We start from the raw sequence: 15,269 nt of genomic DNA on the forward strand, positions 1-15,269 counted from the left end.
TTTTTATCATAACTCATGTATGGAGAAAATATCTGGTTGGATTAATTAGAATTCTGATTAAAAATAGACAAATCAGAATTTTCTGATTAAATCTATCTAGAATTCTAGTTGTGATTGATGTAATCAGAATTTTCTGGTTCGTTATTTCAACCAGATATTTTTCTCATTGTATAGGTTCTTATTTTTATAAATAAATACGTATTATAAATACACGTGTCTAATTCATATAAAATTTGTTACTTAGAGAAAATGCTAAGAGAAATTCCCCATTTATCAGTAGAATATTTTTTTTTGGTGGAATATGATCGATAGTGATTTTTTCAGTGAATCTATTGGCCACCTTTTTTCGGGTCATCGATCACGCGATTAGTACAAATGAACATTGGGTCTCGACCCTCATACGTTCATTACCAAGATCTCGAAAATCTTGTTGTGCTACATGTCTGTCCGTATTTATAATTACATTTGTGTAACATTCTTTTATACTGTGCTCTCAAAAATTTCAGAAGACTTCCAATTTGTTGAGAGAGCCCCGCACAATTTTTATTCGATAATTATGAGAGCAATAATGATGAGCTTCAAGATCCCAAAAGAAAGATGATCGTGATGATCTTAGATATGAAAGCAACAATAAAGCTATCTCACCGAGTGAGGTTTTTGTTACTTAGCTATTAAAACAATTATTCCTTTCATATCATCATAAACAGTGTCATGTACTGTTTATTTGTCTCTTGCTTATAGACAATTAAATTGAAATACAACAAATTAAATAAAAAACTGTCAATAAACTCTCAAATGTATCAATATTCTCTAAAATCTTAAATTCGTCAGAATATAATAACTCTGTTATCAACAATTAAAGCTCTACACATAAACGATTGAAACGTTCTCCATGTTAGTCAACGTATACAGATATAAAAGGATGTTACACAAATGTAATTATAAACACGGACAGACATGTAGCACGACAAGATTTCCGAGATCCTGATGATGAACGTATGAGGGTCGAGACCTAATGTTCATTTTTGCTTCAACCCGCAAACAACACACTCGGTCAGAAAAAAATGTTACTCGTCCGCATACATTATCCAAGGAAACCTATGAAAGTTTCTCTTGGCGTATAAATTTATTCAAGATTTCCTTTTCCTGACACCTCGCGGCGAACTGAAATCGTGTTAGCTCCGATGTTGGACAAAGTTTGGTCGGGTAGATAAAGAGAGTTATCCTTGTAGACGTTCGAGAGTGACACTTCAAGAGAAAGGATAAAAAATTGCAAGAAAATTTAACGTGATGCTAGACGCAAATCGGATGTCCGCCTCACGATTGCATCGAACTATCGATCATTTACTGCAAATAAATTTGTGCGGCATCTTAACTTTTAACAATCTCACCACGTGGTACTTTTTGTGTACCTGTGACGCACTAATTTCTAACGATCTATGTTGAAATATTCACGTGCGATATCCTCGGATGTGAAATATTCGCGCAAAAATAGAGCGCAAATATACATTTTTTGTCTCGCGTCACTCTCGAAGCGGGGACGCGATATCTGGTGGGTTTAAACGTCTTCCAATTTATAATTTCAAAATTCTCTGCGGCGAGATACTCGCGATGAGAGCCCATTTTTTATCCTGAAAAATCCGTTGATGACAAATTTCCATGCAAGAGACGAAGAGCGCCGTTTCCATAAATTGCTTATATCGCAATGAAATTTCGCGTTGCGTCGAGTCGTGTCGGTCGCGTCCGCGCGTCGAGGAGGAAAAATTTACAGGCGAGCGAGTTATTGGGGCATGAAGTGTACCGGAAGTACATCATACGTTAGAACAAATCACTACCCTTATCCTAGGCTACCGCTCGATATCATGTTTCAGCTCACATGTCATCGGAAAGGTTGAACTATGAATTATTTACTTTAGTCGGCGCCCTTACACTCCGTTGAACAGTTTATATCAATTTTGCGGTGCGCAATGAAATGACATGCAGCGACGAGGGAGAGTATCTTCCGCCATAATAATTATCATATCGCACGTGGCAACGAAGCCGCTCGTGGCAGATCCCAAGAAGGTTAAAGCGATAAAGAGTCTAAATTATTGACCAAGTATGTACTTGGAAACAAGTACATACTTGGTCAATAATTCAGACTACCAAGTTAATTAACAATAACAATTAAAGAGATCACAAGAGGCCAGATCAGTCAATATTTCATTAAAAGAAGGAAAACAGTATTTGTCGAACAACATATACAAGCGAAAGATAATTCGATTTATGGCGCAGTAATAAATCAGTAGTTATCGATATAATTTATTGCTGTACATTGTTATCGGTGGAAATAATAATGGTGAAAATGCGGGGAGAGATTTGAGATCGCGATGTGATTTATCTTCACCACAAAAAAAATATTCTGCCGATAAGCGGGAAATTCCTCTTAGCATTTCCTCTAAGCAAAAAATCTTACATCTGGAGACACTGGTAGTGTCTCGGCGCTAAGCTACGCGCAGCGTTAATCTTACATTAATCAGATGCGTGTATTTATAACACGTATTTATTTATAAAAATGAGGATGTATGAGCTCTCCATGATCAAAAATAGAATCCGTAATAAAAATTCAATTGTAATAACACGTGCCCTTTCGAAATTGCATGCGATTGCCGGCAATTATCGAACGCACGCGAATTATACCCACGCATTTCAAATGAAAATTAGGGCGTTACCTACCCCTATTTTCCCCACTACTACTCGAAGCTCGGTGGAAACCTTTTCACATTTCGATAGACAGTGATGGTTTGTATCCGCGAATAATTCATGTCCCGGGCATTTCCCAGAGCGATCTCCATGTAACTCCACGGACTCACTCGGTTGATTTCCAAAAACTTGTAAGCCCGTAGCCGTCAGATCGTAACTGCGCAGTAAGACTTAAAGCAATAACCTGATTGGCTCATCGGCTTAAGTTCACCTCTTACGGTCACTATTGCGGAATTTTGTCCGTGCCAAGCTTGTCCGCGTGCAAGACTATAGTGTAGTGTTACGTGAAAGTAATTTGTGTGTGTTAAAATCTTATATAATGTATTTTTCAAGAATGAGAAAGGTGAACCGTTTAGAAACAATTGAAGAAGAGGAGGAGGATACCGTCCCCATGGACGTAACCGATGATTTCACTATACAGAGCGTTGTCATCGAGAACGCTCGTGTCGAGCGGAATAGGAACGTTCCCAACAGGAACATCGTCGAGTGGACGCTTGTTGCTGAATCAAGAGCAAAAAGGAAACGAGTGATCTTCGAGATTGCTCTTGTGGGCGAATCCGTCCACAGATTGAGGAATATGCAACCACTGGAGTGCATACAAATACTGATGAATTTAGTTGAGGCAAGTAACAGTAATGAACTCTACCATCGTCTCCAAGCGTTGGCGGACGAGCAGGAGAGACAAAGAGCAAATTAAAAACAGGAGGAGAGGAGGAGGAGGAGGAGGAGGAGGAGGAGGAGGAGAAGGAGGAGGTGAGTAAAAATTTATTATAATTTTTTAAAATATCTTCTTTGTTCGCGTTACTTGGGATCCTAAGTTTATGTACCACCGATACCATCGACCAGGATCTTCTCCGCGCTGCTCCCTCGAATACGAATTCTCATACGAATGCATTCGAGCCGCAAGTGCATTCTCGAAATGAGCTCGGAGGATGTTTCGTGCCACGGCGAAGGAATGGGTTTCATTCACACGGAAGATACGATCGACGGAATGGAGAATTTCTTAGTTTATAGGATAACTCCGGTAAATACACCGCCGCGCTGGGATTTACACCACAGAAGTCAGAAACAATAGATGGAGTGGGGGGGAATTTGCCCGCAACTACTCTGTTACATGCCTTTCTGTTATATTAGTATTGCGTTATGATTTCAGCTTTTTACTTGTTAATATTAATGAAATTATATATTTGTTTAGTTTGTTGTCTTGTATATCCCACCTGTTTGGCATATACGGCATTTTTAGCGAGCGAGATTTATGCTCAAAATGTTCAGATTGAATTCAGTACACTAAATGCAATAAATGCATTATACGAAATATGTACCTTATGACATAACACTTGTAATATACGTAGGAAGATAGTAATTATTATTTATTACTTTATATACATATTTACCATTCTTATTCCTTAATAAAACTTTATAAACACATTTTATAAGTTATTGTGTCATTATACGTCTTATTTATATTCATTATTTGTTAATTTTTCATGAGCCGTATATACCCCCTCTCCTCCTATGGGGTATATGGCAAAAATGCAAGGATTTCAAAAAATTCATTTTTTAATATGAAAAATAAATACTTCGCATTTCTAATATTTTTTTCATAGTAGTAGACAGTACAAAGTTTTTACCGATATAGTTCGTTTACTGTAAACATAAGTAAATAATACTTAATAAATTAAGTTTTTAATAGGTGTGGCGTATATGTCGGAGTTACCCTACTTCGCGGCGAGAAGTACCGTGTGGGTGACCTAAATTACGCAAGAGAGAAGCAGAAGAAATTATATATGTAATTCTGAGCTTTAAGAGATACGCGACTGAGAGGAACGAGCTCCGAAAGTCAGCAGAACTCAAATTCAAATGAAGCTGTTGAGCAATGGGCTCGAGCTCACACGGTTTGACATATCCCTGCAGTACACGATAAAGCGTGTGGTTTTACATAAATCATCTTTAAAACGTTTTTAAACGAGTATGACTGGCGAAATCTGCCTTACTTTAAACTCAAGCTTCACGACCAGACGGAATTTATTTTAACCTTTTAGAAACGTTCTCGTAAATCTTTTCTTGAATCTTCGTCTTCTTTTGAAAAATCGGTTTTCTAGATTCGTGAATTCCACTGCTTCTCAGTCGCGGAACGTGTGCACACGTGCGCGAGATAACAGCGAAGCTGCTTATGCTTATGAATATCGGAACGCTGCGCTGACACGATTATATGTCCGTCGACTGAATATGTTGGGTTGATTTCGCCATTACTCGGTTTGCTATTGAACGATCTATCGGACTTTACGAGAATTGCCGGGGCGCATCTCTCTGTTCCCCTTCTTTCTCTATCTTTCTGTCATTCTTTCTCTGCTTTTCTCTTACGTCGAAGGCTGCTCGTTGTTGTTACCACTCGACGTTTACCTTTTAGAATATCGCCTTTAATGCGTATTGGATGAAAATGATTCTAGATTTGGTACTGCAGACCGTAAAAATGGTAAAATGGTAAAGATGATGTACATATACAGTCAACAATCAAATATTATGGTAAAGCAACGTAAAATTGGATGGTGTTATGCAAAAATGAGCCATTTCACGAAATGTGAAAAAATTATACAGGTTCTTTGCACGAAGACAGCTCGATAAATTTAAAATTTAAATATATTAATAAATTTAAAGTTGAATTATGTTTAGGGTAAATTTTTCGTAGCAATTCTTTTTAGTGTAAATAGGAATATAGTATAATTTATCCTAAGCGGACGTAAATTTGTTAAGAGAAATGTACATCACTTTAAATTTCTAGATGCGTTAGTTGCATTCTTGAAAAATGTACTTTACATACAAGACAATAATTCTAGTTGCATGCACTAAATATTACTGCAGTCGAGTCTGTTAAGTGCATTATTTCGTGCCACTATTGTACCGCTGTTGCACGAAAATTTATAACATTGTGAAATATTAATATGCTGTGAGAATTTGGTCTGTTACTTTATTGGAACGTGTTACTTATGCGATGAAAAATAACAATAGCATGGATATTACTTTAAAAAATTGATATAAAAATATAAAAATTAATAACAGGATATTTACTTTGCTATTCTTAACTGAAAATTTCAAACAAATAATTGTTACAGTGATCTTCTTTTACAAAGATTTGTATAAAATATTTAGATAATTTAGACGTGCAAGATTTTCGACTTTTGGTCGAATCAGTCATAAAATTTTAGAATTTCGTGTAAATATGCGATTCACAATACCGTAGTTTGAATATCTGAGTTGGAAAAAATTTCGAATTTAAATCGAGCGAACTGCGATCTTTGGACGGATATCCCCTGTTATGGTCAGATTCTATTATACCTTTTTGTACAACAGTGCGTGATCTATTTGTAGATCCCGAGAGAGGACTCATAATTTGCGGAATTGCATCGTGTATAGAATATCATGCGGGGTAGAATATGGCACGGTATAACATTTTGTAAAAAATTAATAGAATTGATTAAGAATTTCATAAAAAAAAGATACAAAGCCGTAATCAGCCAACGCAGGTGTGCAAAAATAATAATTATTCAAATGTAATCTACATTAATTGGTAATCAACGTTTCGAGCATTTTTTTGGTCTTCCTCAGTGCAAAAAGTCAAATTAAAATATTACATTCCGTGAAATAAAGCGTAGTCAATCAAACAAACGCAATACAAAAATAGTGTTCCAAATAAAATCTATTTTTAAATAAAAAAATATTACGATTGTTGTCAAAATGTAGGTATGTGTTGCGGTATCAATGTTGATTCGAAGAAATTGAGACAGAAGCTGTACGTAAATTATAGTCTCGATTATAGTTAGGCTAAAATTCAACGACAGTCAACAGGCCAATTTTTAACCGAAGGACTGATTCTGTGTAAAAATTTACCAATCGTGCCGTGATGTATCGCAATTATTTTTTTACACTATGTATTTTTTTATGTATAAGATGATACCAAGATTGAAAAGTGGTCTCGTTGAGTGGTATCTGCATTTTTACATCATGACAGGCAATGCCTATGAGAAACGATTTTATTCCGAATCTTTATTCATTAATAAAGCGCTTTTATTTTTTTTATTTCACGAGATCTAGATATGGATCGATCTTTCAAGATCAATAACGATAACAAAAAGAACCTTTACATATCTAATTGGTTTTCGTCTTAATATTTAATCGTTAGGCATTTCACGCATCTATCATCATATTGCGTTGGCAATTTTGACACTATTCTTCATATAAAATTATCATCTCTATTTTGCTTCGTATTTTTTGACAAGACGTTCATATAATTGAGACATTTGTAAGTAAAAATAATATAATGTAACAGATTATTGTAGAATATTTTAGATATACTTATTCGATGAAATTGTTCAGGATAAGAAATTTGAATGAAAATTATTCGAGCAAATGATCTTAGAAATTTCTTCACGACAGTCTGCTCTTGTAAAATATGATCTGATGTAAAAATGTCCTTTCTATCGAATGGCTTTTTCGCATTAGCTTTATAAACTAAAATTAAATCGACGACCCAGTTCGAAATAGCAACAGCTCATAAAATTGAAATTTTCAACTTTACAAAATTTGAAATACAGAAAGTGTTTCTATACCAATAATTATCTGATTATCATATCGAGCTTCCCTTCGATCGCGTTGCTTTTTATCATGTATAAAATGACAAAGTAGTACAAGATGTCGATAATGTTTGCATTACCCCAGAAATTCTATACATTTAGCTCTCGGATGTAGCCTACTATTTTTATCATGCAGTTGCATAAGCTGCATTACATAAATCTGACCCTGTCAGTGACAACAGATGATAACGTTAAATATTCTGTAAGAAGTTCAATATTCGTGTACACAATGTGTTTAAATAACAAATAGAACGAAAATAAAATGAATTTCTTCGTTTTATAATTAAAAGTACATATGTATTTATTCTATCGAGTTCGCAATAATTTTTTAAACAATAATTTTGTCTTTTGCTTTCTTACCAGCACATTATGTATCATAATAATATGATATTAATAAGATATTAATTATTAATAGTAAATTTTAAACGCAAATTATTTAATTCTTATTTTAATAAAGATTTTAATTTAATTAAGTTTTAAAAATTTATTGAATTTAATGTTCTACCTACATTTAAAAAATAAAGTTTATTTGTATATTGAGAAAATAAATTTAAATATATATAATTTAAGTATTTATATGTTAAATTATATTTATTAATTTTTAAAAAATAATTAATCGTTATTTTTAAAATTTTACGTCCCAAAAGAAAATTGTGTGAATGTAATTATTAAAAAAGTTAATGATGTATAATACGAAATGAGAATAAATCGATTTAAATAAGAGAAATCGTATTTTCGATCAAAGCAGATTTTAATACTTATATATTTCAATGACATATTTTTAAAAAATTAATTATATTCTTTACAGTACATTTATTCTCATATTTTATTAAAACCATAAACAAAATTCTTGATTTAATAAAATCACACAAATTTATTTCTCTAATAATGTAAAAATTTTGCCGAGAGCGAAATAGCAAAGAATTAATTTATTTAATTTTATTTTGTTATTCTATTGTACAGGGAATATTCAATTAATCCTGAATATTCAATTACTCCATTTTCAACGGCACATTACATATTTCGTAATAACAATAGAGCTGTTGGCCATGGCGCGACGCTTTGTTGATGTTACGGTATTGGGGCTCATCGCGGCGTATGACAATGAGTGCCGATGCTTGTACAAGAAGAGTTGTCATTTGCAGTAATCGAGCGAACAGGTATCATGGGGTCACTCTCGTCCGCTTTGAATGGTTTTGTGGGATTTGTGTAATTCGCATTACAAAATTCAAGATAGAATTCTCTTCATATTTCATACTCTGTGCAATACGAAACACATTTGAAGAATCATTGCATACATGAAACATTACGGAAAAGAGAAAGTAGTTGCCGGGTTTAGCTACTTAATCCATATGGTTTAACTACAGTATATATTTTAGATAGCTACCATTGCAAGATACATTTCAACAATTAGTTATAGCGTGCACACAACTTCACTGTCGTTGCAAATACCTTTGCAACAATATGTATATATTGACAACAATATGTATATTGCTATATCCACAATATACCCTGTAAAGCTAAATATGTAAAAAAAACACTAAAAATTGGATATTAACACTCAACTTTGAGTGTTAAATTTTCAGTGTTTTTTTTTTCAACCATACAAGTTAGGTATTACAGCTAAGATATTCGCAGTCCATATTTTATTTTTCCTACCATTTAGTTACCACACGCAATTTTTAGCTATGGCAGCTACTTTCTTTTTTAAAAGTAAAACAATGTTATAGCGTTCACCATTTCCCATAGTATACATGAATAAAAGAAAAGAATCGACTAAATCTTCATATTTAATTGAGAACCATTTAATGCTCTATTCCACTTCGAAACCACCAATATTGCAATTCAGACCTATATTTATAAGAGAGAAACAAATAAAAAGTGGACTATTGTGATGAATAATAATAAACTGAATTTCTGCAAAAATTGAACAAGAGCTTTGACCTATTCCACAAACCAATACCATTTTAGATTGATACTTACACGGAGAGAATTTTCTTTTAAAATTTACCCTGAAAATATGATGATTGTGGTACAATACAATATTTTAAAGATTTTTACCATGCACTTCAGTAAAATTGATCAAACTTATTTTATACTTTATTGTAGTTTTATTAATGAATGAGAGAGATTTATATCAAAATTCTTCGAAATATAATGTTGTCCCACGATTGTCATATTTTCAGGGTAAATTTACCCTCATTTAAATTCTGAGAAAAAATTCTCTCCGTGATACAATGAGTACCTTTATAATCGACCTAATTAGTAACAAAACATGCATTTATATAATTTATATTATTTTGGCAGAAAAACTGACATTAGCAGAGGGCCGCGCGCGCCCCAATAGTTCTCATCAAAGTTATTATTTCAGCGTATATTGCGCAAAAAAATGTTCTGAGCAGATTATATCAATACAAATGTTATGCATCATTTGAAAGCAATTTTACAAAGTGATATATTTCAGGTTCAACAAACAGAATACGACAAAAAACAATACATGTCATTTTCGAGAGAACACTTTTATGCTGCATTTGGAAATCAATGTTACCTGAAAATTTATTAATTAATTTTCTTCTAAAAGGGACTTTTTAATATTTTGCACACACATTCTCGGTGGTATTAGTTCTCATCAAAGTTATTATTTCAGCGTATATTGCGCAAAAAAATGTTCTGAGCAGATTATATCAATACAAATGTTATGCATCATTTGAAAGCAATTTTACAAAGTGATATATTTCGGGTTCAACAAACAGAATACGACAAAAAACAATACATATCATTTTCGAGAGAACACTTTTATGCTGCATTTGGAAATCAATATTACCTGAAAATTTATTAATTAATTTTCTTCTAAAAGGGACTTTTTTTAATTCTTTGCACACACATTCTCGGTGGTATTAGGAGGTCACCTGTACAGTGTTTAAAAAAAAAGGCTTCTCTTAGAAAAAAAAATTATTAACAAATTAATTCGGTAGACGGACGGAAACTCTCTCTCCGAAAATAATTTTTTAATACCTTTTCTTCTGGGAGACGCCTTTTTTTTAATACTTTGCACACACATTCTGAATGGTATTAGGAATTCATCTGTACAATTTAAAAAAAAGACTCCTCTTAGAAAAAAAGTTATTAACAAATTAACTCGGCAGATGGATGGAAATTCTTTCTCTCCGAAGATAATTTTTTAATAACTTTTCTTTTACCGTATAGGTGACCTCCTAATACCACACAGAATGTGTGTGCAAAGTATTAAAAAAAAGCCCCTCCCAGAAGAAAAGTTATTAAAAAATGCAATTAAGAACTTGCATTGAGACAACGACAGTTGTTTATCGGAATGGATATTTCGCGCGATTTATTGGGAATCATAAATTATTGGTTTATTACGATATTTGTTTACCGAAAAAGAAAGAGAGAGAGAGAGAGAGAGAGAGAGAGAGAGAGAGAGAGAGCGCAACGGTTCAAAAATGCTTGAATCGGAATATATTTCGTGTTTCGTATTTTAAATTTTTGCCGATTTGAATGTAATTTATGCATTATTCTCGGAATGGGAGTGTGGGCGCGATACGTAAATCGTGAATCAAGTAATTGCAAAGTAATGAAGAGCAATATATCAGGTTATGAATTCGAGATATATCCCAGATGGACTTGTATAATGATCACGATATGCGCAAATTAATTTACCGAAAATTTAAAACAATTTTATGATCATTTATGACATTATAAAAGCAAAAACGTTTATATTAAGATAAATATTAATAATAAAATTTAGATTATTTGAATGATTAAATTTTTTGTTATTACAGAAACATATGTATGAAAATATATCTTAGATTTGATCTAAAGGTTAAAGGTACTGGTGGCTTGCTAAATTAACAAAATCTTTTCTCTCAGTGCGGTATAATACCGGTATTACCAAAAAATTATGTGTATACCGGTATTATGAAAATTTCGGTTGAATACCGGTATTTGACGTCCAATACCCGTATTCGATCTCGGTTTTTCGTATACCGCTATTATTGAATACGAGTATGGTTGATACCGGTATACAATTGCGAGGAGAATTAATTCAGTATTAAATCTCTGCGTGCAAAGTGTGATTATTGTATTCTTGACGATTAGTACTCGAGCGATCGTAATTAATCGTGTTTTTGTGAGTAAATATTGTGCAAGTGCAATGAAGAAACAAAAGAAAAGAAAAGGAAAACAGGAGACCTGGACATTAGATAACGACGGAACATGAGATACATTAGATGTAGAAAATTTTCAAAAGAAATCTGCAAGCATAAATAAAAAAAATAGAATAGATTTTAATAATAAATGAAAAATAGAAAAGGTTTTAACAATAAATACAAAAATAGAAAAGATTTTATTATATAGAATAAATTAAATTTTTATTAAAATTTCTTTATATATTTTTTATTCATGTTTTATAAACAATGAAGATAAGCAGGCTTATTCTGTAATTCTTAATGCAAGTTTTGTTATCGTTATAACGCTGCTGCTCCTGCATTCTGTATCTCGTTATGACGGTAACGATATCATTATACCGTCGTTGCGCAGATTTTGTACATGGTAAAAAAGCTAGGCAATGAAATATAACAATAAATATATCGTTACTGTCATAACGAGTTACAGAATGCAGGAGCAGCGGCGTTATAACGATAACAAAACTTGCATTAAGAATTACAGAATGCCTGCTCATCTTCATTGTTTATATAAAACATGAATAAAAATTATATACAGGAGTTGCGCAGCTTTTTTATGGTAAGAGAACGGCGCAGTCGTGTATTCGTTATCATATAATGATAATGAAATTTGCGTTAAGAGTTACAGAATAATCCTGCAGGATGAGATATTTACGTATTTGTGATAATGTGCAATAATAATAATTTAATGTTTATAGAATAAGGTAAAAAACAATTGCTGGTTAATATTTAGATGTCTTATTTTACCTTTTTCTCGTTCTTTAAATACAATTTAAATCAGCATTTAGCTTCGTCCCATTTTAGATGTAAATGTTATACAAACTAATACAGAAAGCAGAACCTCATGTTAGAAATTTGTTCAGCTTATGTATATGTTAAAAGTATAAAGAGAAAATAGATGAAAAATATATTATTACGCAACACGATGCATTTGGAAAATGAAAAGTTATATGAAAAATTTAAAAGGATGTATATATACGTATGTATTGCAAGTACTTTTTTAAAATAAATCATATATTCGTAAGTGTTGCTACATTCTGATTTAAACTCGAATTCAGCTTAACTGTATTTAAATGGAATAATGTATAAATTTAGATAAAAGTAGTATATAAATTTAGATAAAATAGTTGCTACGAGATATAAAAAAAGGTAATTTGAGGGAAGATGCCACAAGGGAAAAGACGTTACTTTGTTTATAATTTTTTTATAGGACATGTGTTGGCCGTAATGACTGCAAAAGCATTTGGTAAACTGTTGCGCAGTTATCGGCAGAGATGACATATTCATGCCAAGGTCGATTAGTAAAGATTATACGAAATTCGAAAAAGATAGGTCGTGAAACATGCTCTTTGTAATATTTGGTATGCTAATATACAGCTAAGGTCTGTATTTCGATGTTTACTGTAAAACCGAGCAAATGATATACGATTTTAATCAATGTTCCCTGGAAGTCATGTGGATGATATAGATTATAATTTGTAATATTTTTATATGCGTAAAAGTTGCAATTGAATATTTCTCTTATACTTGGGGATAAGATGACAGTAAATGCAAAACACAATTTTTCCTACTTGAAACAGTCATTAAAACGATTTTATAAATTAAAATTTTGGATGCTTTATATAATTTGAAATATTTTAAGTTAATGAAATGCTGTTTAAACGAGTAAAAGTATGTCCAACTTACTTTCTAAATTACTGTCTTTCATATTTCGTCAATTTATGTTTTATTATATCTTTATGTGTTCTTATAGCTTAAATCCTTGGTTATGGACTATAAATAAGTAAACTATGCAAGTTTTTATATTGCATCACATTATTTAATTGTTTGTGACATCTTTTCCCATAGAAGGTGGCATCTTACCCGTATATATAGTACTTTTGTTACATGTACGTATGATATATCAATTTTTTCTAATAATACGGAACATCAAAAGTTTAATTCATTGATTTGTATGACTAAAGAAAGATTGCTAGAATATAAATAATATTTTTTCATTCGTTAATTCAATAACATTAAGATGTTATTTAAGAATAAAGGCTTAAGTGTGGCGTCTTCCCCTCAATAACCTTAATTCATGAAAGAAGTAAAACATTGATTCGTGCTTAGTACGATAATATTACTGGTACAAAGTGACGCTGTAATAGGTATATATTTTGGTGCAAATCAACTTACATACCTAAAGCTATTTTACAATAATAATTTCGAATTTGGTTTATATGAGGTAAGCGTTAATAAAGCGAAAGCAAATTACATTGATATTTCTTTTTAAATTTGCGTAGCGAAATAATTAAATTCATTTAAATTCATAACAAACAGATCGAGTCATTAGGAACATGATAGCATTGTATGTTATAGGTATTGTATATTATTGTAATATAATACATATATTTCATAAAATGTTGTCATAATATGATAACAATAGTGTTAGGAACTACTGATATAATTTAGATATAAATCAACTTTATATCTGATACGGTTTTGTTTTCCTATAATGATTATTATAAATTTGGTTTGTGCGAGATAAATATTTGACAGTAAATAATATTATTTGCTTTTAAATTGAAAATAACATAAAATTAAATTCTCTTCGGCAAATCGTATTATTAAATGGTATCTCGTTATTATTATTATTACACTTAATTTATAAAATATTAATTTATTTAATATTATAATGGTAGTATTGTGTTGCAATGTGCCTATATATACCTTAGATATAAATCGACTTTATACATGTAATAGTCGTTTTTCACCTTCCTACGTTAATGATTCCGGGCTCGGCTAGTGTAAAGCGAACCCTGAGACAGTGAGAGCAAATATCGTTCATTGTTATTTACCACCGAGTCTGCGTGCTCGCGTAAACTCGATCGGTCGGAGTTTGCTTAAACGGAGCATTTGAGCTTATAGTGAAGGACGAATAGTATCTTCGTCGTATGCCTCCCGCGCGAAATGCCGGCCGACACGTTCGATCTACATCGAGTATGGAGACGTAGACGCAGTCGTGTCAATCCAGAGAATCTAAAAATCTTCTACTTATCTTCCTTGGGAAAGGTACGTAGATGTTACAAACACAGTACGTCGTTTCACAGTTTGGTAAGAAGATTGAGATCGATTTTGAGTTTTGGCGTTTTCACTTTAAAATATTTTTCAGTTTGCTTTGGAAAATTTTAAAATCTTTACTTTTTCTTCGATTATATTACACTGTAAAAAGTAAAACGTTAATTTTAACTTATAGTCGTATAGTGGACTTTCTGAGACATGCAAAAATGTTAAAATTAACATAAAAATGTTAATTTTAACATTTTTACATATCTCAGAAAAAGTCTACTATACGACTATAAGTTAAAATTAACATTTTATTTTTTACAGTATGCGTGAAACTGAACACATTAATATCATAAAGTCGTGGTATTATTTATTAAAATAATAATAATAATAATAATAATAATAATTATTATTATTTGCAAAATACAAAGCATGTTTGTACAAACAATTGCAATGGAGTATATATTTTTTGACACTTGCCTCGACAATTCAGTTTTTAAAACAACATTTTATCCACGCAAATTACATTAATGGAAACTGTCCTATAACAATACCGCACAGTAAATAAAAAACTGAAAGGGAAGCAAAATGGAACAATATTCTGGATGCATCATGGTGCGAAATGTGTACAATTCACAAATATTTCGCT

General features: G+C 32.0%; 1 protein-coding gene across 1 annotated transcript in view; it reads left to right on the forward strand.

Annotated features, from left to right (window-relative positions):
* The first annotated feature begins 3,661 nt into the window (after nucleotides 1-3,661).
* Nucleotides 3,662-15,269, forward strand: part of LOC108758561 (cyclic nucleotide-gated cation channel alpha-3-like) — a 35,279-nt gene continuing 23,671 nt past the window's right edge. The window contains exon 1 of the mRNA XM_018503563.1: nucleotides 3,662-3,766. Coding sequence (XP_018359065.1) covers nucleotides 3,662-3,766 — 105 coding nt within the window. The remainder of the gene's footprint in view (nucleotides 3,767-15,269) is intronic.

Source organism: Trachymyrmex cornetzi, unplaced genomic scaffold, assembly GCF_001594075.2.
Source record: "Trachymyrmex cornetzi isolate Tcor2-1 unplaced genomic scaffold, Tcor1.1 scaffold16, whole genome shotgun sequence".
Classification (NCBI taxonomy): domain Eukaryota; kingdom Metazoa; phylum Arthropoda; class Insecta; order Hymenoptera; family Formicidae; genus Trachymyrmex; species Trachymyrmex cornetzi.